Here is a 24,618-nt window from a genome sequence, read left to right on the forward strand (position 1 = left end):
ATAGAATAAATTGTCTATGTTCAATTGTATCTGTGTAAGTAATTGCATTGAAATTTCAGCAAGGAGAGGCACAGCTACTTCAAACTTACATAAGAAGGAGACAATTTCTTTTCCTCTTGGTTAAACACAAAAGAAGTCACCCTGTTTCTCATTATTATTAACGTGGTTTACTCATTTATTCCACTAAATGTAGAATAACATGGCTAGTATCCTTTACAGAACAGGAACATAAACAGTGAATTTGCCAGTAGAATTCTACATATATATATAAGAAAGAAAAACGTGTACACCTCTCCCAATTAAGCTGCTGCTAAATAATTGACCAACGGAAAATGGTATCTTGCATGGAAGTACACGGTATTTGAAAGATATTAGGCACAGAAATAACAGTTTCTTGACGCTTTGTGTGTCACGATTAGCTACACAAATTAATCAAGGGAAATGCCTTTGTTCGTACGGCAGTATTAAGTTGGCAGTTCAAAAAATGTTTCATTATCGTTACTTGGACAGATTTTCATGATGAAAATAACAGCGTGAGAACTATGAGTAATTCATGATAAGAGCATCGATGATTTGCGTACGATCCACATTGCTGAGCAGTCTTATCGAGTAGATAAAAATGTTAAAGCGCGATGTAAGTAGTAGCACCATATATGCAGTTATGTCTGTTGAACTGATGGTGACTAATGGAAGGAGAGAAGTTTAAAATAAAAAATAAAAAGGGGAGAAAAGAATAGATGAAGTTGAACGAACGGAACGTTGACTTAGCATTACGTACGCGCGGAAATAGAATACTATCTTCCGCGATTTCTTAATTTTTTCATTTAAAAAACATTGGATAATTAATATTACAATCATTATCATACAAGTCATAGTATTTGATCATTGTATAAACATTATTATCATCACAGTAAAAATATTTCATATCTTTTTAACTATTGTGCTTTGCTGCAGTAAACGTCAGCAGACATGCACATATATTCGCCCTAGAAGCAGAGCACTGTTTTTTCACTAGAGTCAATTCATTTACTCACTAGACTATGCTGTACTTATACCTATATTATTAAGTAGTCCTTCTGTTTATTTCGTACGTAACCAAAATAAAGTCGGTTAGCAAATAGTAAAAATACATAAATGTACCTATGTACCTTTTTTGCAGTGGAATTATAGTTGCGGATAACATTTAAGTTTAAACGATAGGTCATTAAATAATAGTCATTGGTCTGACAACGCGGTCGTGATTAAATTTACTTCTCTCGAGTAACAAATTTTATCCTTAATCAAGATAACTCCTTATTGGTAATAGTTGCGTATAGTTGCCATGATATATATGTATACACATATTCTTCATATTGTATACATATACATATATATATATATTTTCTTTCTTTTTTTTACTAAACCTCATCCCCTTTGGTAGAATTGGAAAGATGTTTTCCCGTTACACGAAACGAAACTCTTAATGGTCCACATAGTAGAAAATTGTCAGAATGTAACTCGTCTACCAAATAAATTCGTATTCAACAGAACGTGTAACCTTATAACGTACCAATCGTGAAACGGCTTTGTTTTAATCACCATAAAACATGTAACGGAAGTCGTATGAAAACAATAATTGCTCCCAGTGTACGTGTACGTTCATTTTCATATTTACGGTTCAATAGAATTGTTTCGAGGATCGCGGAATTAAGTACATCGAAGTACCTAAGCTCTACCTATATAGGAGATTTGAGGTACGATGCGCGAACGACGCGCACCGTTGGCTCAGTATGCGAATTCCCATACCGTTCTTTTAATTAGCTCGTGTTCATCAGTTTCTTATATTCATAGCTGCCTCTGTACACACTTACCTTTTCTTCTACCTCTGATTCGATAATACGTATGTACAATATTTTTCTCGTATATTCACATAACATTCGCACTGTTTTTATTCAAGAAGCACAGAAAAACACGATCACGTTCAGTCTGTTCTCAAGTCGTGGCACCATTGTTCGTCACACCGAGGTTTGCGTGATACCGTTCCCCGACAACCACAAGCGGCCATTGCTCTTCTGATCGGCGATCTCGTATTCGGAATCGTCAATTTCGCATAGATTGGTAGATAAGTCGCTGTTGCTAGTTGCACCACCCAACAATGAATTTCGTTCTTCGAGAGTGGTGATTACCGACCCGATCTCGTCGACTTCGTCACCCTTGTGGCATCGGTTGCGTCGGGTGCTTGGGAAACCATAAGGCACTACGTCATCTTCCTCTTCGTCGGATTCTAAAGTACTAAGACGACCGTTCAAGGGGTTCGTTTCGTTCTCCGTGTCCGTGTGGATGTTGTAATGCGGCAGATAGGAGTTCGGATGCCGGAGATAACTTTCGGAACCTTTATACTTGTACTCTCCCTCACCACCGCTGTCCAGGGGATTCAAACGCTGTGTTTCCGTGCACTGATACTGCTCAGAAAATTCAGTCCCGCATTCCGAGTCCCCGACGTACTCTGACTCTTGGTCTTCGTTCAACGTCTCGATGTCTCTCGCTGGATCTACAGAGCTGTGCACTGCAACGAATACGTCTGGTTATTTTACACGATATATCAAGTAGACGGTTAATATACTTCGATTCTCAACTGGTAGTCAAATTAAACATCTAGCAGCTCTCCCGATATACAGTTTAGCACGTGTAAGAGAAGTTGGAATATTGACATGGGTATGATAGTGATTCGAACGTTACACCCTACCAATCGAGGGTTAAAAAGAGTGGGCCAAATGAAACGTAGGCAAAAGACAGTCTACCTTAGTACTATTACATGCATCCCTTATTGTTGCTATCTATATGAGATAACGAATTATGTGAAAGAGAAAAACAATTTGACAGTTTCCTCTAATATTATCTTACACAAAGGTGTCTACAGTCGTAATGAGCTAAGATTGCTCCAACTAACTGCGAATGGAAGCAACGTACTGCGAGCATGCAGTCGCTACTTACCTGACGGTAACTGATGAGTGTTTGATTCGTTACTCTCATTGCTGTGGAAGCTGGACGAGTCTGGTACTTCGCTTCCAGGCACCTCCGTGATATTAGGCAAGGGGTTTTGGCTTGGCCTGACCCAGTCTGAACAATCCCAGTGATACCCTAAAAGCATTGCAGACAACAACTGTACTCCGACACGCTACATGCGACGACATCTGGCGCCGCGATACGGAGTTGAAAGAGAAAAAGAGGAAGAAAAAAAGAGAGATAAGCGAAGTGTGTGTCTGGTAATTAAAGGATAAAAAAAGAGTCTGGCCGATAGAGAGGGATAGCGACAAGCAAAGCGACCCAAATATCATATATATCCTTAGGTATTCGTTGCGTTTTTCAGGCATTACTCTATCTCGACTTACCACCGACTATACGAGGATCATCCTCGATGGACGTCATGGAGGCAACGGAGGTCCCACCTCCATGAGGCACACGTCGAGAAGAATTTAGTAGAAGTCCTCCAGTGGTCAGCTCTGGTACCACTGGGCTCGCTCGTTTCAGGTCTGTTAGCGCACACAATACGATACACCAATGTTAATTTGATTCGCTACAGGCCCAGGTCAGCATACGCTTTCGATCATTCGTATTAAGATCGGGGAAAGGAACAGGAATAGAAAGAGTGATAAGTAGTAAAATGGGACAGGTAATAGTCTGACGAGACGATTAAATGAGAAGAACAAGGAAGAACAGAAGAGATAGAAGGATCAGAAAGAGAGACATAAAGAGAGAAGAGAGAGAGAGAGAGAGAGAGAATGAGAGAGAGATCAAATAAAGGATCAAGCTATAAATTCCACCCACGATGCATGCCGCAAGCGAAAACAAAAGTAAGAAGCTACGATGAATCGGGGAAATCAGCGGCGCATACTACTCACCATTCTTTATCTTTGTCGTGTCCGTGATGAAGGAAGCTAGTTGCATCTGCTCTTGCCACGTTGGCTTATGAAGGCTATCCGTGTCGCTGCCTGTAGCGTTTCCGCCGACTGGGTTAGCGAGGGTTAAGGACGGAGGGGGTACGGGTGTGCTGCGATTTAGGTTTCTCAAATAATCTGGAGGGAAATTCTCCAGCTCATCGCCGGCGCTGCCATAGCTGCGCAACGTATCCAGATTATTTAGAGCCACCGCTGCCGAGTTGCCGTATGTGGCTGGCTCGTTGTTCGAGCTAGGAGTGTAGGAAGCGGGTCTAGGAGGGCATTGGGGAGGTTCTCTCTGCAAAAAAAGAATCACACGAAAAACCTTAAACTCAATGCACACGTCACTCACAGGATAGGGATTACTGGCTGATGATTGCAAATCAAGAAAAAAAACGGCATCAGAACAAGAGAGAAAAAAAATAGAAAGAAAGACCGGTGTACTAGTCGTCTATCATTGGCGTACGATCAAAGTATTATTAAAAGCATGCGATTTTCTCTCTTAGGTGCTGGAAAATGGAGAAGTATGTTCATCGAATGTGCACATACCTGTATCACTTCCAAGTTGCTCAGCTTTGAATTACGTTTGAACTCGTGTTCATGGGGTCGCGCGGAATTTAACACGATTTGTTTCCTGGTCTCGTTGTTGATGTTGTTCGCTCGTGCTCTTGTGCGTTTCATTCTGATACGTCGGAAAGCGAAGAATATGATGATCAGGAATACGTTCAGTACAACCGCAATGCCAATCCACATCAGTTGCTCCCATGTTATATTGAAATGGCTTGATATAATTGGCGTGGAATATGCCGGGTTTCCACAATTTAGTCCGGTCATGTTGGGAGGACAGATACACCTGTAGGTGCCTATCTCGTTCACACAGGTACCTCCGTTCGTGCACGGATTGGCATCGCACTCATTTATGTCCGTTTCACAACGGTCACCCACGAATCCTTGGCATTTGCATATCGGGCCATTGTTGCCTTCCTCGCACACTCCACCATGGATACAGGGATTTGGACTACAATATCTTCCGAATTCGCAACGTTTTCCAGTCAGACTTGGTCTAACACATTCGCAGACGTAATCGCCACCTTCTGGCACAACTTTGCAACGACCGCCGTAAAGACAGGGCGACGAGGCACAGGGATCAGTATTGACTTCACACGTAAGGCCTGAGAATCTCGTGTGACACTGGCACTCGTAATTATCATCACCAGCATCCTTACACGTGCCGCCATTTTGACAAGGCTGCGAACCACAGACTCCCAGAGGCACAAGAACACTAGCGGCATCACAGCTGAATTTGACATTCACGAAGCGTTTTAAAACTGCAACGCTACTAGCGCCACTCATGTGCAGTGGTACTGACACTCTAGCGATTCGAACGTCGTCCATGCATCCTATGAAGCCACGTTGAACATCTTCGAAGCCCAAAATCGACGGATGTTGCTTGACTTCGGCACCCAGGTACAAGTCGTCAGTTTGAAGATTCAGAATGTCATTTATGCCAGGTGCTGATCCATGAGCCTCGTATTTTCCATCTACGATCAATTTGGCGCTGTTACTTTCCCGTTCCAGCTGAATTTCGTGCCACTGTCCGTCACTCGCGTACACGCTGGTTACGTGAACCAAACCTTCCCCACTGCCCAGGTTAAACCTGTACTGGACGACTCCGTTCACAATTTCTAGGATATTGTAATCGACCTTGCCAGCTGCGTACATCAAGTTCCCAGTTAATTGCACCGTTCGAATTCTCAAAGATAAACTCAGGCGATTCTCGATGGTCTGCCTGATGAGGGCTTTGTTAATCTTGTAACAAGCATAGCTTTTACCGCTAAATGATATCGGATTCCTTGGAATGTAACAGGACTCATCGTGGCATTTGGAAATGTCGATATCGCAGGTTTGTCCAGCGAAGCCTACAGGGCACTGACAAGAGTATCCTCGGACCGAAGAATCAGATACGCAGATTTGGAATAGTGGGCAAGGATCTCGCGCGCACTCGTTAACGACTACCTCGCAATAATCTCCGGCGTAACCTTCTTTACAGCTGCACTCCATCTTGTGCCTATGCCGTGGAGAAACGAAGCTCATGACATCGGTAGCCACAGTTGTCACTTGTGTAATGTCAAGAGCAATTTTGTCCTGGCAGACCCCATACACGCAGTATTCCTTGTTGCATTTGAATCTGACTATTTCTTCCACTACCAATTTTGTCGACTTTTCGAGTTCTTCGATATGCTCATTCAACGCCTCTCGTATGTTTTCAGATGTATAATACGTAACATTATTAAAACTCGATGATCCCAACGGAATAGAACTTCTCTTCACTGTGAATAAAAGGTCCAGGTCGTTGTGCACGATTTGGCGAATGGTGCGAGATTTAATTAGATTTATTTTGTTGTCGGTAGAAGGTTGAACGCTGATGATGATGATATCCTTTATCCTACAGTTCATTGCGTTGCGAACAGTTTTAATAAATCCCTTACGGTGACTTAGTATGAAGTCTTCAGGACTGACCTCCCTGAATCTCACAATCACAGAATTATCTAGCATTTCTTCGGTTATTAAATCAACGTTTACTTTCACTACGGAATGCAAATGATATTTCCCATCTGTCACGCTAACGTTTATCTTATATTCACCAACGTCGAGCCGAGGTAGGGCAACTAAGGTACCGTCGATTTTGTCAACTTGGAAGAGATCGTTTGGAATTGGGGACGATGGAATCAAACTGTACGAAAGAGTATCATATTGATCCTGATCTGTTGCGTGAACCTTTCCGATAATACCGCCAGGATATTCGTCCTTGTAGGAATTAACGACCACTTCCAAAGGTGTAATTACCGGTGGATACTGGGACTCCTCAATCACCTTGATTACTACCCATGCGTCAGAATAGAGAGGTGGGCTTCCGTTATCGAAGACGCGTATGTGCAGTACGTATTTGTCTTTCACCCTGTTGTTGAACTTGGTCGCGGTTCGCAATGTGCCGTCCTGTTCCAATCTGAATGCGTCACCCTCGTTTCCAGATCGGAAGTCAAAGGTGTACGGTGCAGCGTTCGGCTCGATATCTGCATCTGTGACCACAAATTGTAATACGGTGTGGCCCAGGGGCTTGTCTTCTTGTACTACTGCCGTATAATTTGAGAGAGAGAATAGCGGCGGGTTGTCATTTGCATCTAGAACCTTGATGTTTACCATCACGAAGCTGGACAGCATGGGTGTGCCACTGTCACGGGCGTGAACCTCCAGCACGTAATTGCCGATCTGGAACATGAAATATCTTGTTGTAGATTGCATTGCAAATGTTACAAGGCCATTAAGACGTATAATGAACGGAACATGTGATTTATACTGACTTCTTCGCGATCCAACGGCGTGGCAATGGTAATTTGCCCCGTTTTCTGATCGATCAAAAATTGCTTCTGCCTATCACCTCGTTCGATATAATAAGACACATTTCCGTTCTCTTCGCTATCCAAGTCATTTGCAGATACCTGAAACATTAGTTATAATACGGAATTAGAATGGCGTGTAGATGAAACGAGATTTAGAAACTATTCAAGATTTCCGTTACTAATTTTATCACTTCAAAATATACTTCCAGTATAATACATGTAAGATTTATAAAAATACAATTAGTTATGAACTATAATAATTTAATATCAATACCTTACAAAGAAAACAAATTTATTCGTACAGCTCGCGCTCAAAATAACTCATTAACTTGTTTAACGAGATCAGTTACTTAGGTATTATTTCTCAACTATGTCACATATAAGGCTTACTAACCTGTATAACTTTGTCTCCAATCTTTGCGTCTTCTCTTATAGAAGCCCTGTACGAAACTTCATTGAATATCGGTGTATTGTCGTTACTATCGATCACGGTGATGTTCACTGTGGCATGATTACTTAGAGATGGAATGCCTCCATCTTTAGCCTGAATGGTCAATAAATAATCTCTTGCACGTTCGAAATCCAGTTGCTCTGCGATCGTAATGACGCCTGTAGTCGTGTCTATCTGGAACTTCTTATGCTCATTTCCGCCCACGATCGAGTAGTACACATCAGCATTGACTCCAGTATCCTTGGATGTCGCGAGAACCCTAGCTACTTCTGTTCCAACCGCATAGATTTCGGGAACCTTACGGAAATAGACCTTTGACGTAAATTCCGGTGGATTGTCGTTGATATCCTGTACATTGACTATTAACGAAGTCACATTCATCAACTGAGGAGTCCCCTGATCCACTGCTTGGATGGATACGTTGTACATCGCCTTCGTTTCCCTATCCAATGGTTTGGCGAGTGTAACGATGCCGCTGTCCGCGGCAATAAGGAAATGGCCATCAGCAGAATCGATGAACTCATATCTGATCTTGCGATTAATGCCGATGTCATCGTCCGTGGCGTGCACCTTGGTCACTAAGGTACCAACCTCTTCGTCTTCCGGCAGCGTGGCGCTGTATGTCTGCATGGTGAATTTCGGTGCGTTATCGTTCAAATCTGAGACTATGATTTCTAGCTGGGAAGAACATTCCCAAGATGGCTTGTCTTTATCCTGTACATGTGCCGTAAGCGAGTATTTCGCTTGGATTTCCCGATCCAGCTGGCCAATCGTCTTCAGTACACCTGTCTCCTTGTCCAGCGAGAATTTGTCGTTATTATCACCAGTTAGGTAGAAACGCAACTTGGCGTTCGGTTCGTCATCGTAATCAGTGGCGAGGACAGTGAGTACGTAAGTCCCAGGATGTGATCCTTCAGACAGGATCTCTCGGTAACGATATCTCAGGCAATATGGCGGATTGTCGTTCACGTCGAGCACCTGTACCGTTACTCTCGTCTTGAAGACGTATTTGCCGTCGGTGCCGACTATTTCAAGTTCGTAACGATCAGTTGTTTCGCGGTCGAGTGCCTTCGCCACGTACACTTCGCCGGTGGATCTAATCTGGAACTGGGATCTCGGATCACCAGATGTTATGTAAAATTCTATCGGCGTATTTACATCCGAATCCTTGTCAACGGTGACCAACTTGACTACGACTGTTCCTGGCAAAGCGTCCTCGTTTACAGCTGCTTCGTAACGATCGTCCACGAATGCGGGTGGGTTGTCATTGTAATCCTTTAGCTTCACGTGTACAGAGGTTCTTGCGAAGTGCTTTGGATTCCCGTTGTCAGTAGCGACCACCTAGATATGGCGAAGATTTATATTAGACGTTCAACTCGTTACACCTTCAAATATATCTTTCGAATTAATACTTTATTACCGACCAAATTTTCGTTTATAAATTTTAGCGCAATTTGAAGCAGCAACGTAATAGAACGAATATTACAGAAAGAAAAGAAGTTAGATTAGAGAAGTAGGAAACTGTAGGTAGTTAAATTTTAAATAGACGAACTTGGAACTTATATTCCGGTTGTTTCTCCTTATCAAGCTGAACTAGTGTTGATATCCAACCGGTGTATGCATCCACTGTGAAAACATTCGCCAACTCGCCTATATCCGAGCCAAATGAATATCGAACCTCCCCGTTGCTTCCTAGATCACCGTCGTGCGCGATGATTTTCAAAATGGGCGTTCCCTCTTCTATATTTTCCGCTAGACTGATACCGTAAGGATTACTCTCAAATTCAGGAGCATGATCATTTTCATCCAACACTTGAAGCGATATTTCAGCTAGAGCTGTCAGAGGAGGACTCGAATCCGTTTCAGCGAGAACTGCGATCAAATGGTTATCCTTGAGCTCTCGATCTAAAGGTCTAACTAATGTGATCTGTCCATGAGCGTCAACCATGAAAAGTGGAGAATCCTCGTCCCCAGAAACTATTCTGTAAGTAACCGTGGTGTTGGTCACGGTTTTCAGCCTGGTTATCGGTGTACCGATAGGAGACGCTTCGGATATGAAGAATTTATCTTCTTTCCGCTCGAACAGAGGTGGAATATCTTGCGGACCCATTATGTAGATGCTGAGAGGGACATCGGCGTGATGAATGGTAGCTCCACCCTTGTCTTCCGCGCGAATGAACAACTCAAATAATTCATTTTCTAAAATTAAACAGATGATGGTAATCGCAGAGTCGTTACTAGAGAGGTAATTTGGGATATTTATTACAGAAAAGAATAAAAGGAATGTTAGCCACTGACAAGGAACAAGTGGTTGACGAGTGACTAATTTCAGATAGGGACTTATTGACAGTTTAAATTCTTACCCCATGGAATCGCACTCTTCTGCAGGAACAACGCTCCAGTATCAGGATTTATTCCAAATAACGCTTTTGCTTCCGAAGTCTGTAGTTCGTATATCGAATAAATGATCCTCGCAGCGTCATCCTCGTCAGCATCTTGAGCTTTTACTTTCAAGAACGGCGTGTTCACAGTCAGATTCCCGTGTATACTAGCTTTATATTCTCTCAGAAGGAACACAGGCGAATTGTCATTCTTGTCCCCAACTTTGACCCTGACCATCACGAAACCTGACCTGCCACCCCCATCTGTAGCCATCACAGGTATCTCGTACAGTTTCTGCTCTTCTCGATTTAATTCCTTTTTGGTCACGATCTCACCGGTCAGTCTATTTATGTCAAAGATCTCTTTCATCAGATCCGAAGCTATCGAATATATCACAGTTCCATAGTCACCGAAATCCTCGTCAGTGGCTATCACGCTGGTGACCAATCTACCAGGCAACTGGTTCTCGAAGACTGTTATTTCCACTACAGGATTCGGGAACTTAGGGTTGTGCCTATTAGCAGGCAATATCTCGATCTTCACACGTGCAAAGCTGGTGTACACGTTGTCAGTGACAGAAACGTTCAGCAAGGTGAGCTTCTTCTCGCCAAAGTTCTGCATGTTGATCAATGAAATGATGCCAGTGGATTGGTCAATGTTGTACGTTTGTTGCTCGTTGCCACCGACTATCGTATACGTGAGTTTCTCATCCACGTAGTCAGGATCGCTTGCGGATACCACCGTCACGAATTGACCTCGTTCTGCGTGTTCGGATAACGAGCAGGTGTACGAGGGCTGCTCGAACTTGGGCGGGTTGTCGTTCATGTCGATCACCGTCACCCAGACGTGGGCTGTGCTCGCGAGACTTGGCACGCCACGATCACTGGCGATCACGGTGAAGTGGTGCGATTCGTGGGTCTCGTGATCCAAAGATCTCTTCAGGAAGATTACACCCTCTTCTGGGTCGATGTGAAACAGATCTGTGCTGTTTTCCGTGTCGTTTTGAATCGCATAGCGAACCTGCTGGTTTATATCTGAAATAAAGGTAAGAAGATTTATAGTATTGGAACATAGTTATTTATGCAAGCATGTGCAGTGTAAGTGTGGAAAAAGATACGCGTTTTAACGGTGTGTCGAGTTGAATATTCTTCTGAAAAGTAGCAGTGGTAGATGCATGCAATTAGAGATACTTGCAGCCGTTAGACCTTGTAGTAGCGCAAGCGGTCGCTAGATGGCGCGACAGTCACGTTTATACATTCTACAGCCATACTATTATATAGTGTGACTAGTATAATGTAGTGTGGTATCGAAAGTTTCTTATCAATAACTCAACAATTCATAAGTAGCAGAGGTTAAAATTTTATATCGTGCATTAGGCCATGAGTGGTCTTCAAAAGGACAGCCAACGACTTGCCAAGTTTATCACCATAACTAATACAATTGGAGCTTTAATTTTTCTAATGTGAACTTTGTGTTTCTTGTAGTCTAGAATTTTTCAGTGACTTCTTTCTGTTTATTTATTGCTATACGTGATGGGTGAAAAGTGAATTAGTAAAGATTTAGTATAACGAATATTAAGTTCACATAATTATTAAATATTAAGTTTTTCTAAACGATGAATAGCACAACTGGAGTTAAAATAACTTCTTTTATCGATATCATAAAAATAATGCAATCATTTTTCTGTAAAAAAAAAATACTAAAAGAATTCTACCTCAAATATACATCAAGGAATAAAATTGGTCAAACCTACAGTCACCGAGATAGTTAAATAGATTGGAATTACAAATTACAAAAGTGAAATCATCTTATTATTCTTTTCTATGCCGGTTTAACGACCTGATGCTTTATTTCAACTTCGATTATGGTTCTTAGTCATCAGGAAGTTTCCAAATAAACCCCTGGACAGAATCTCTTGACGCGAAACATCAGCTTCTATTTATCCGGTTCTCGTCTTTTTCTCGACCCATTCTCGTACAATCATGCAACATCTCGAGGTATATTTCATCGCGATAATCCAACCTCGGAACCCGCTAAGAGCATCCTTCACAATAATTACAATAACATTAATCTTGCTCCAACAGGATTGCATCGCGTTATTTATGAGACATATACAGTCAGAGAGGGAGAGTCTCCACTCTCACCGACATTAATTGCAAATTTAAGCAGGCCTTCGAGCTTCGGGAGGCCAATCCGATCTCTCAATGCGTATCCAGCGGGATGCACTGTCGTCCATAAGTCTAATTGCGCTTGCAGGAATTGTGAACACCGTCACGAAAGTTTGATAGAAGTTAAACGCTCGAGTAAGTATTATTGCTAACATATATCAAGATTTAAGAAGATTTAATATTTCATATACGAACAAGGATTTTATAAATTTTTTAAATATCAGAATATATATTGCACTACCTGAACTAAGAAATTATTTAAAAGATAATAATTAACGTGATATCATAATTAATTTTCAATAAATTTATATTATGTTCGTAGAGCAATGGAGAAACGTCCTTTAACATTTAAAGGCCGAAGCAAATGCACTTGATTATATTCGATAGCAATCGAGGCTAAAGAAGGACGCTTTGATGAAATAATAATTCAACCCTTTGTCCTGTAGTTCGTTTGTAACATTACAACTAGAATTAAATCATTCAATTCTGCGATATCGTAACTGATGAGAACCGTTGTGAAATTTGTTTTAATTTTCACAATGAAATTTAATGTGGAAATCGTAAATTTTCTAATTTTAATATTCTATGTATTAGATCCATATATCACATAGCAATTCACATACTATATATTGAATATATTGAAATTTATATGGTACAATTTATTTAATCCATACTTGAATTTATATACTACATACCTATCTATAGAAATTCGCATATAATATAGCATGTATCAAAATTTATAGACAATACGCTACAAATACAATTGCACATTGTACAGTGACTCAACAACAGTTAAAATCTATATACCGTGATATTTAATTATAAAAACGACAAATAAATTTCCAGCAAGAGCAAAAGCAGGAATTGTCAAGTATTTTAATCTCGATTGTACAAGATTCGAAATCAAATATAATGTACAAAACAATATACTCAACAAACATTTCATAATATGCATCGTAATATTCATTAAGTACAAGTGCTTTGGATGCTTTCATAGCCAACATCATCCTTTCGTAACTCCAGGCTGCGACTAAACTTATGGATGGCTGTTTTGCCTGAATTTAATAACCGCTTACCCGTGTCATTATCCCTGGAGCTGACTTTCAACACGGAGGTGCCGAACGACGCAGCCTCGGAGACCGAGATGTTGTATGAGTCTTGAGTGAATTCTGGCGGGCAGTCGTTCACGTCCAGCACTAGGATGCTAACGAGCACCTCCGCGTAGACGCCCGATACGCTGTCCGTCGCACGGACGGTCAGCTCGTACTGCTTCTTCTGCTCGTAATCCAACTCGTCCACGACGTAGATTGCACCTGATTTATCGAAGAGAAGATTGTAGACCCAAAAGCAGTCTATGCAGCGTAGCGTCCACAAAGCCGAGAAACTTTTCCTTCATATACGCGATGCTGAGTAATAGCGTAGGATTCGTGTGCGTGTGCATGTATATATACAATCATATATGAAAGTATTCGAACATTTACATCTGCTTTTTTCAACAGGTGAGATATGCACGTTAAACTGAAATGTTCGAAATAATGTGGCGTGTATAGAAAAAGGAAAGTCTGAAGATCATATGTGCAGGATTGGGAAAGAATTGAATGATATATACAATATTTACAGTATATTTCTTGTAACGACTCAATGGATAATCACGAATTGCAGAAGTATTTAAATGTAGTTGAAAGGAATATTAATTGAAAATTTAAAAAATTTCGATGTCACGCGATAGCCTTAGAACGAGTTTCCACTTAACACACTAGCGCCACCACAGTTCATATTTAGGGTAAAAGTACCGTAGGTATCGTAAACGTTGTGGGATTATTTTATAACTTTACTACCACAAAGATGTAACTTTTTCCTTGTTATATGTACAATATATATGCATCGTTGCATATGTATATGTGCCAAATATTTTGGTTTAACGTAAATATTATACTTGTTAAATATAGTAGGTGTAAGCATCCGAATACTTTCGTGTATGAGTATATGTGTGTTTTTTTTTTACTTTTTGACATTTCCCTTGGCATTTTCTGACGAGTAGCTTAGGGTGTAGCCTAGCTTGTCGATGCAAGAACTCGATGCAGATCTAATGCAAATTTGATGTAAAGGTGTGAACGTGACACCATTGTCTTGTCAATGATGATGACTGGGTAATTCAAGGAGTTGCTCGGTTTCGCGGACACTAAGAAGAGACACTGGTGAATGCAAGTCACGTGGTAAACACGCTTGTATAAGACGCTCGAATATCGCGAATGAATTTGCGGATGCTATCTAAATGTCTGCACCTTTCGACATGACAAGTTACTCGGCTTAACAGGTTGACTCCATTCGATGCTTTGGCTACTTCCTACGAATAATCCAAATTTGTTGTTCTGAATGTTAAGAAGTGAAAAAGCATTACGAGGCTACTTCTTGAGACCTATAATTTTTTTTCCTTTTGACAAAATTCAAACCTTTTACAATTTACTATTAGCTACAAAATTTTTACTATACTACACAATACTACGTAAACTTACGTCTACTTTCGTGAAAGATACTTTTTCAGTTCGACTGGAACACTAAACAAATATTTCATGATTTCCTAGAAAATTTCGTTAAGTTACTGTTCTTGAATCAATTTTCTAATTACAGAAAGTGCTATCTTCAATTTCAATCGAATCGCTTTCACTCGATTTAAATTCACAAGACTTGCCTTGCAGTCGATTATAGAAATCGAAGGAAGATCGCGATACAAGGAAATGCAATTTTGCCGCAACCTCATCGTTCACGGATCGATCTCAAGAAGCGAACAAGCGAACGCTGTCACGTATCGTAGTCAACCTGTTACAAACGAGCTGCCTGTTTCCCTTTCTCGCCATTTCCACACGCATCGTGACCCGTTTAATGGTACAAGCACGGTATCCTTTCCAGTATTCGCACGCGACGTAAGGTGCAGGCACGCCATGCGAGAAGAACAGAATGAAAGCCGTAAGAATCGCGGCAGGTGAGAATAAAATGGGTAGAATGGAAGGAAAAAACCGCAGAAAGAAGGAAATGGCGTACAGACGATAAGCCTGCGTTCAGATCGCGTCCCGAGATACAGTTGATCACAAAAATATCCGGCTAGATCAGATATGTCACGCGATATCCATAAATCGTACATCAATGAGGTAGAAATTAGCAGGAAACTTAATCTTGACAAATATTTATCGCCGTACGATAATAATTTCATGGTTTGAAAATAAACATGATCGAACAGTGACAATTTATAGCCTAGGACCTAAGTACGAGGCGCACCGCCAGGTGGCCACCTACTTTTGTGACTAAGTGTATACGATGTCCGATCTCTATATAATCACGTATCGCCGTTCAAGTGCAACACAGTGCTCCAAGCCTGGTTCTTCGCGCAGCTTTTTCGCGTTGCTCCTATGCGAAATAATGGGGTCGGTTGGGTTGGGACACGATGAGTAAAAGTGAGAGTAAAATTACGCGACTCAAAGCGGTTTCTACTCAGGGAGGAGGTAATTAACATGCTGTTAAATGTTGCATCGTTGCTAAGTCTTGCTGTACCCTTTTCTTTTCCCTTTTTGCTTTTACAAAATCGTGCATCGTTACGATCGCCGGCAAGCGGTTAGAAGTTGCGAAGAACGCCGGATATCGTGCGCCAGGCGTGCAATCACGGAAGCTGTGTGTGGCAAGCAGAAATCTCGACCGGCCGATGATACGGGTTCCGTCGTGTTTGACTTGGGGTTCGTAGTTCCGGCATTTCCAGTTCTCGACACTTAACCGCCCCTCGTGTATTCATGCGTAACCGTTTCCTCCAAGTTCAGCGCGTTTTCCAATTTTTATCCGACCGCTTTGAATTGCACCAGGCCTCACACAAACGACAGGCAACGAAAATAAATATAAAAAAAAATTGTAAAAAATTGGAAATTCAAATGGGAAAGTAATATTTGCACCGAGGGATCATTGCAATTTTATGGAAAATAATAAATCGCTTAAAATATTTGGAGACCTGAAGTGTGTATTAGAGGGTTGTTGTTACTTATGGTCCGGTCAATCGTTTCGCTGTAAAGTACAGGCACAGGTGCGACTATTATTTACAATTAAATTTCTATGCCGGCGATTTTGCCATTGTGGCATCCGCTTGAATTACGATTGATATTCCACGTGAAATCCCGATTGCTGTTCGCCGTTATTCTAACTTACTCCGTGATGTCGTGTAACGGGCAAAGGGGTTGGTATTAATTCAGGGGATAGCGTCACAGTTGAGAATTATCGCGTGAAGATCGACAGAGAAAAAATGGCGGCCGAGGGAAATTCATTGTTACTGTTCCAATCGTGCATGAAATTTACTTAGAAAGAAAAGAGATAGAGAGCAGTGCAGTAGCATGGTACAAGTGCAACACAGCAGACCGATAGAACTAGTATTTTTTATACTCACAAGGACCATTGTTACTGTCGGGGGCTGCGAAACAGGGAGATACAACAACACTTTAATTTCTAGTTTAATCAGATAAGCATTCGTAAAGAATAAATTACGAGATGGGTAAGGAGAGATGGGTAAAGAAGGGAGAATTAATTAACAAAAAAAAGAGACTACCATAAATAGTAACGCAGTGAACGTACGTATGTAAGAAATATTTTGACTTCGAGTAAAATTAATTCCAAGATCGGGTTTATGATTAATTATATACGAACAAATTAACCGTATAATTATAACTGCAGCTTGTGTTACGTGCGATACATTCCAACATCCCCAATTTGCTACTGTCTCACCACTACACCGTGACTTGATTAGAATTTAGTTACCGAATACCATATACAGCGAAACCAACACGTCATTCGTTAAAGTAGAAAGCGCGATTGTTTGTGTACGGAATTATTTTGACAACCATTCGTATTTAACCATTTCATTACTGCAGAAACATACATGAACTTTTTACCTATACATCATTTAAATTAGATTGTATCGTTAACAATCGGGACAGAATAAAAGTAACAATAAAACGTTTTTATTTACAGCCATAAGCGACAAAACGCGAGAATCTGTTATTTTATCAGAAAAGTCACTTCGTTTATCGATTATCGCTGTACATATAACATCGGGGGGACGAAGCTCGTTTCATCAAACACGGATATGAACATTTGTCAGTAATGAAAAGGTCAAAAGTTATTATGAGTCCCACAGCCGAGTTGGGATGAGAATCCTCAGGAGACGTTTCATTCGGGACTGGATTTAGGACACAATGTTCTCTGATCGCGCGTTTACAATTTCGAATGTAACACACGTTCGCCGCTGTCGTGATGCTATAGGAAAAACTTTCATCATAAGGAAAAAAAAAAGGAAAACGAGAAAAATACGGAATGAAAGAAAAACTTCATTCGCAATTTTATATATATATATACACTACCATTTGACCTTATCGTGTCTTGTATGGAACGATGAAGGCAAAGGAAAGCAAAAGAGAAAATCGACGAAACTGCAAATCCGGCAGTTTTATAAAATCTTATCGTATTGCATGTTGAAAGGTACATTGTTCCGGTTGCAACTTCATCGTTCCGTGCCTGGGCGCTGCGGGTTTAATTCAATCTTCGCTTCATCGTTCACCCACAGTTTTGAAAAACTGTTTCGCCGTGCGATCAACGAACGCTTGCTCACCTGTGTTGAAATCCAGAGCGAATTCCTCGAAATCGTTCCCTTTCGTTATACTGTATATGAGCTTGCGGTTCAACGGTGACTCAGCCTGTATGGACAAAGTTAGGGGCGAATGTATCTCGATACTTTCCAGAACGCTGTCCGTGTAAAATTGCTTGTCAAACACTGGCATCGACCGATCTATCACTTTTACGTTCACTGGCACTTCGATGGAGCATGGTGTAATGCCTGGAATAATGTTCGAATCTTGTCGAATATTGCTCAAGCGATAATTGCAACGGGAGATTCTGTGAACGGTACTTTACCTCCGTCATATGCGGCAATAGTAAGCTGGTATTCGCGATTGTGACCCTCCAGATTTTGCTTCAGTGATATTTCACCTGTTTTTCGGCATACCTTGAACAATTCTCCATGACCTTTCTTTAGTTCGTATCTAACCTCTCCATTGTCCCCGCTGTCCATGTCAACTGCATGTACCTGTAAGCAAATCGGAAAGCCCTGTGTGTAATTCTGCGTGAGAGGGGACACGATGTCTGGGAGTGAAAGATGCAGGAATTCATAGAATAAATCTCGAAATAATTCCCTTGCGTTATATCCTACGAAATTCGATATTTGAACAGATCAAATTTAAGATATCGATAGATCAAGAGACTTAATAATAATAATATCTACTCCCATAATAGGGTTAGCCATTTCGTCTGCTGCACATGCCTAACATTCTAGCGATGCTAGATTTTAAAGGACAGGATAATCGAGTAATTTACTTGCCTTCGTGATAACGTCACCCTTTTGTGCATCTACAGACACAACAGCATAATAGGGCAAGTTGACAAACATTGGACAGTTATCATTGATGTCCATTATGGTGACGTTCACGATCACGTGTGCTACCCTGGGCTTCTCCCTGTCTGGCATCTGACTTTTCGCTTCTACTATCAGTTCATAATGGTCGCAAACCTCCCGGTCGAATCTAATCCCAGTTGTCCGGATCGCGCCGGACGTGGATCCAATTACAAACATATCGGTTGGGTTCAGGATGCTGAAGACGATGTGCTCGTTCAACGCGCTGCCTAAAACGTTCACGACCACGACGGTCGTGATCCTTGTCGAGTTCTCGGAAATCGTTCCCTCGTACACATCTTTCTGGAACATCAGCCCCGAATTCTCCGACTTCTCCACCATCACGTTCACCTGGCAGACGCTTGAGTACTTTCCATCGGAGACCCGGATCCGTAGCAGATAGCTTTTCTTCATACGTTCAGGATTATACACCGTGATCACACCGGTCTGCGAGTCTATCTCGAATGTGTGCGCTTTGTTCCCATCGATGATGTCGTACCTGAATGATAACGAGACGAACAGATCAGTATTAATACCAGAAGTCGTGATCTTATGCTTTAAAGAAAGAAGAGGCGCAAAGGATGGCGTTGTTACACCGGCCTAAAAACAGCGGCGCGAGTACCTATGTAAATTCGAAGGTGGTTTTTTCGCCACCGGTATAAGTAGGCACGGAAATTTCCTTCTGGGCGTGGGAAAGACAACCGCGCATCAGACGGCGATCATACAAATTTCATGCAACAATTATAATAGTAAATGAATGCTAACGAAGCCGCGGCGGAGTCCGCATAAATATGAATCAGCCTTTTAAAATGGCCGTGAATACAAAGGCGAGTTTTGATAGCTTTACACGTACCTGAGTGGCACCTCTTCGGAACTGTCTGGGTCCACGGCGCTCACTTGGATCACGGCGACGTTTTTGTACGTGGGCAATAGTACGGTGGTATTATAGTCGTTTTCGAGGAATTTCGGTGGACAGTCATTTACATCCGTTACCGCGATCATCACCTTAGCGATGCGATCGGAAGACAGTTTTGGTTTCCCCAGATCGGAGACCTTTACGTGGAAGGTGAACTTCGGAATACTTTCGTGATCCAAAATCATTACTGTTCTAATGGCGCCAGTGCTCGAGTCTATATGGAAGTATTTTCGTGGCAAATCCTCAACTATGTCGTAATTTAAAAGTGCGTTTAATTCGGAGTCAGCATCCTCTGCCTTTATTACCAATGGGGTGCTGGTATTGGTGAGTACCAAGGAACCTATACTAGCGCCCTCGCTTATTTCTCCACTATACGTAGCTTGCAGGAACCTTGGCGCGTTGTCGTTTCGATCCAAGACATGAACGATCACGTTACAGTGTGCTTTTGCACCGGCCATATTAGTTGCAGCTACAGTCAAATTATAAAACTTTGTCTTCTCGTAGTCTAGCTCGTTCTTCACCACTATGATACCTGTACTCGGGTTCATGAAGAAGGTGTCGTCCTTGTTGCCACTGACAATCTCGAACTGCAGCGAGGATGTGCTTCTAGCTTCCACGTGCTTCACGTATGTACCTAACTGCTGATTCTCATAGATCTCAGCAGACAGTTCTTTCTGAATAAACCTAGGTGGAGCATTGTCAGCCATGGTGACCATCACGTGTATGGGTATAGTGTTGGTCAGCGCTGGAGAACCATGATCCGTTGCCTTCACCAGCAGTATATATTCCGAAGAAACGCTTAGGTCTAACTCTCGGGCTACGCGAATCATGCCTAGTTCTGGGTCTATCGTGAACATGTTACCCACGTTTCCAGATGTAATCGAATAGGTAATCTTGGCATTATCTCCTCTGTCTCTGTCTATGGCGTAGACTTGCACCACAGCAGCGCCAATCGGTGAAGATTCGAACACTTTCCCTTGGATGATCTCGCTAGTGAACTCCGGTGCATGGTCATTGTGGTCATGTACAGTTACTACAACTCTAGCGTAATTCCTCTTCGCAGGCGTCCCTTGATCCTTTACCATCACGGTGAGTACGTGCTCTTCGATGGTCTCTCGATCGAGAACTTCGTTCAGAGTAACGGCCCCTGACACTGAATCTACGTGGAAGATCTCCAAGGAAGCCTGATTCTGGGCGGCGTGGAGGCTATAGAACACCTTCTTGTCTTTATCCTCGTCGGTCGCGTGGAGCTGTAAAATCTTCTCGCCCTTTTCCACATTTTCTGAGATGTCCACGTGATAAACGCTCTCCGTGAATTCCGGTCGATGGTCATTGATGTCGATCACAGTAACCAGCAGTTGCGTCACAGCCGTTTGCACGCTATCTGTCACACGAATAGTCAGGTTGTAGAAGTTCTGCGTTTCCCAATCAAGTTTCTTTGCCAGCAGCACATTCCCGTTGTCTCGACCAATGAAGAATTCGTCTCGTGTGTTACCGTCTGCAAGTAAATCAAGGATTCTCTCGTTCGTTACTTTTGCTTTGCTACTGAGTTTTGTGATGTTCTAAAAAATTGTGTTAAAATTTTGAACTATCAAAATTTTATTTACAACAGATGTTCTTTCCAACAATTTGAATGAATTAAATGTGACTTTTCAATGTAAACGAGTACGACGTCTTTACGCTATTTGCCTAGTTTCAATATTTCTTTTTAAAAATTCGCCTTCTAGATAAAATTCACAGTTTCATAATTAAAACAAGAATTCGTGTCTCATTTAAAAATCGCGATTCATGGTAGTAATAGCACAGAGAACCATGGAATGGGATGGTACAATGAAAAGAAAATTAAACTGTTTTAGTATTCCCATTTCGAAATCTTAATAGATCCCTCGATATCTTATAATTTTAATGATGAGACATAAGTGTGCCTCGAACAGGTTGAGCCATTTGGTGGCGCGAAGTTTAACTATTACCTATGCGATCCAGCTGTGGAACTTTCCAACTTCGATCCCCCCAACTTGGAAAATGTTACTCTTGCTTCAGCTATTCCGGCCACTCGAATATATTTCAACGAAATCACTCGATATTTCGCCAATTAACAACAAGATATCGCGGCCGACGAATTCTAACGAGCTCTCAAACTCCGTTAGCATGGATACAACACTCGATGTAATTAGAGTTTGGTTTCTTAACGATACGAAAAAATAAATTAAATATCAGACGGAATGTATTTTACCGAATATTAAATATTCTTCTGTGACTCTTATTTTCCTAAAACTGCTATCAATATTCTTCTCGAATTCTTAGAAAGCCAGACTTACAAAAATAAACCAAGTTTTCTTTGTTCCGTAGAAATACCTTTCGCCTAAATACCATTAACATTTACAAATTTTCAAAGCTTAACAGCAATTATATAATAAATTATATAAATATGTAACACTGAAATAATAAATATGTGTATAAATATTTAATACAAAATGTTCACTATCAAGTTTTTATATAAAATTAGAAACGTTTGATACTCACCAATGATGTCATACCACAGCGAGTCACCATCTTTGTCCGTGGCCTGCACTAGCGCCACTAGGAACCTTACTTCGTCGCTCTCTGTGACCTCGACGCTTTGGTTCTTCGTCTTGAAGACTGGCGGATTCTCTGATTCCTTCGGAACCTCGATGACTTGCACGGACACTCGTGTTTGATGACTTCGCTGCGGTTCTCCACTGTCGGCGGCTCTTATCTGGCAAACAAAGGCGTAAGCGACCGAGTTAAACTTGAACTTAAATTGTATTAAGGGAACGATGCTCCGCGATCGGCCATGAATTATGGCTTCTGAAGCGTCCGTGTTGGATTTACAGTTTGTACAGTATACTTGCAACGCGGCCAATCCTTTGTGGTGAACACCGCTACGCCATGCGGTTAATATTTCAGTTTAATTCTTGCGTAAGCAGTTGTAAACCTATCATATGTAATTCACTGTCGCATTAAAATATTCTCTTTGGCTGGTGGTAAAAGTCGTTTGCTCCAGCTCGTGGAAATGTCAAGTTCAGTAAATTTTCAAAGACAATTTTACCGAATGTAAATTAGCGTGATAAAAATTAGTGTAAGTTTTGAACGATGTTAATGTGATGATCATTTGTGATTAAATGCAATTTCGTTGTATTGATTAAGAGTTGGAATTATTCGTAATATATGAACAATGAGGAGCAAATTCATAGATTTCGATTAATTTCAGGTACCTTGTGTTTTGTTTAAAACTTGTTTCTGGATAACCTCTAATTTAGTTATTATACTTTTCCATTTCTTTTCCTATTATTATTGAATGTACATTAGGTTATATTATAACTAGTTTCCCATGTTTAAAAATAACCACAGTTAATTTGGTTTTGCATATTTGGTATACTCGTTAAATTCAACAGTGTCTAATTTTCCATGTGGACTTAAAAAAATAACACGGTATATGCGTTAAAATACGCATATACGTGTATTCAAAGGAAACCAATGTGTTGTATGTGGCATTTACATTGGTAAATCCACAATTTTCTGTTCTGTTCTACTCACCATCATCTCGTATTCCTGTCCAGCTTCAAAGTCACGTTGGGAGTACACCATTCCCGTGGTGGGGTGGATTTTAAACTTCCCCTTGCCTCGGCCACCTTTGATACTGTACTGGATTTTCCCGTTATCACCGATGTCTTTATCGTTCGCGAGTACCTATCGTACAGTAACACAAACGATGAATGAAAAATTGACGTAGCAAACTAGTACACCCTTCCATTCTCATTCTCTACTAACATGGCTGTACACGACACAAAAGAGAACATTAGTATCGGCCATCGGCTGTATAAAAGGAAATAGAAAAAGAATCCCGAACGAATCGTAAAGTATCAAGCTGCTTCTAATAATAATGCTATTTAGAAACTGCGACCGCAAACTTCGCAAAAATAAGCCTCGAGATACCCTGTGTGTGTATATACAATGTGTCTATCATATTTAGCAACATCATGAAAATATTTCGAAAAATATGGCTGACAGAGAAAAATGTTTGAGACGAATGTTGCAGAATATCAAAGGGCACATAAATGTAGTAATGATATTTATTTGACTTTGCCATAATTTTCAGAAGTGACGAGAATGTCATGTTTCACTTTTCCAATGAGATATTTTTATGGCCGGCTTTAGAATGTATTTTAAATACTTTAGTTTATGGTTTCTGCAGAAATCAATACCACAATATAAGGTTTCAAAGTTGATATATTTTTAACATTGATATTACCCAATATACACCGCGAACAGATGGCGCCTCTAAATTTATACATATTAGGTCAGTTACGAAATAATATTGGTAGCCTTTTCTAAAATAAAAAACATTTTATTAAACAATGTGTTCGCTATTTTTACGTATAATTATTTTTCACATTGGGCTCACCCGAATAATTTCAATTGCTGTTTGATTATGTCCGGCAGACTGGGAACTCTGTTCTATTCTGCACAACAAACGCACATCATCAACCGTAAAGATTCGACAATACTCATTAGCCAACTGGATACATCATGGTGTCAACATGAACTCTGAAACTTCATAGTAGTTTTATAGGACTCGACAGAAATTTATGCGTTGGAAACAAATAACTGATGTTTAAAAAACAATTCGGTTAGAAGAATTTGTGCAAAAAGATATAGATTTCTGCCAGGAAATTTAAATTTGACCTTCACGACGATATTCATGTTTACCACAAGGTCAAATCGATATCAAATTATCTTCCTAGATCAATATTTATCAAGATATATAGATGTTGCCAAATTAAAACAAACACACTATACATATACTATATGTATACGTAATTACAAAATCTCCATACGCACTCGCACGTACACACGCAGGGTGTGAACGTCATAAAAATGAAA

General features: G+C 40.9%; 1 protein-coding gene across 1 annotated transcript in view; it reads right to left on the reverse strand.

The window, feature by feature from the left end:
* Nucleotides 1–1,626: 1,626 nt before the first annotated feature.
* Nucleotides 1,627–24,618, reverse strand: part of kug (FAT atypical cadherin kugelei) — a 96,662-nt gene continuing 73,670 nt past the window's right edge. Inside the window, exons 6-22 of the mRNA XM_017903919.1 lie at nucleotides 23,272–23,424; nucleotides 22,237–22,450; nucleotides 19,651–21,211; nucleotides 18,726–19,296; nucleotides 18,263–18,434; nucleotides 17,961–18,185; nucleotides 16,743–16,766; nucleotides 13,396–13,632; nucleotides 10,133–11,185; nucleotides 9,322–9,968; nucleotides 7,713–9,110; nucleotides 7,280–7,417; nucleotides 4,467–7,187; nucleotides 3,882–4,215; nucleotides 3,372–3,512; nucleotides 2,974–3,120; nucleotides 1,627–2,545 (exon numbers count right to left, since the gene is read on the reverse strand). Of these exons, the coding sequence (XP_017759408.1) occupies nucleotides 1,995–2,545; nucleotides 2,974–3,120; nucleotides 3,372–3,512; nucleotides 3,882–4,215; nucleotides 4,467–7,187; nucleotides 7,280–7,417; nucleotides 7,713–9,110; nucleotides 9,322–9,968; nucleotides 10,133–11,185; nucleotides 13,396–13,632; nucleotides 16,743–16,766; nucleotides 17,961–18,185; nucleotides 18,263–18,434; nucleotides 18,726–19,296; nucleotides 19,651–21,211; nucleotides 22,237–22,450; nucleotides 23,272–23,424 (10,287 nt within the window). The 3' untranslated portion in view covers nucleotides 1,627–1,994. The remainder of the gene's footprint in view (nucleotides 2,546–2,973; nucleotides 3,121–3,371; nucleotides 3,513–3,881; nucleotides 4,216–4,466; nucleotides 7,188–7,279; nucleotides 7,418–7,712; nucleotides 9,111–9,321; nucleotides 9,969–10,132; nucleotides 11,186–13,395; nucleotides 13,633–16,742; nucleotides 16,767–17,960; nucleotides 18,186–18,262; nucleotides 18,435–18,725; nucleotides 19,297–19,650; nucleotides 21,212–22,236; nucleotides 22,451–23,271; nucleotides 23,425–24,618) is intronic.

Source organism: Eufriesea mexicana, unplaced genomic scaffold, assembly GCF_001483705.2.
Source record: "Eufriesea mexicana isolate 0111107269 unplaced genomic scaffold, ASM148370v2 scaffold47447488, whole genome shotgun sequence".
In the NCBI taxonomy this organism is placed as follows: domain Eukaryota; kingdom Metazoa; phylum Arthropoda; class Insecta; order Hymenoptera; family Apidae; genus Eufriesea; species Eufriesea mexicana.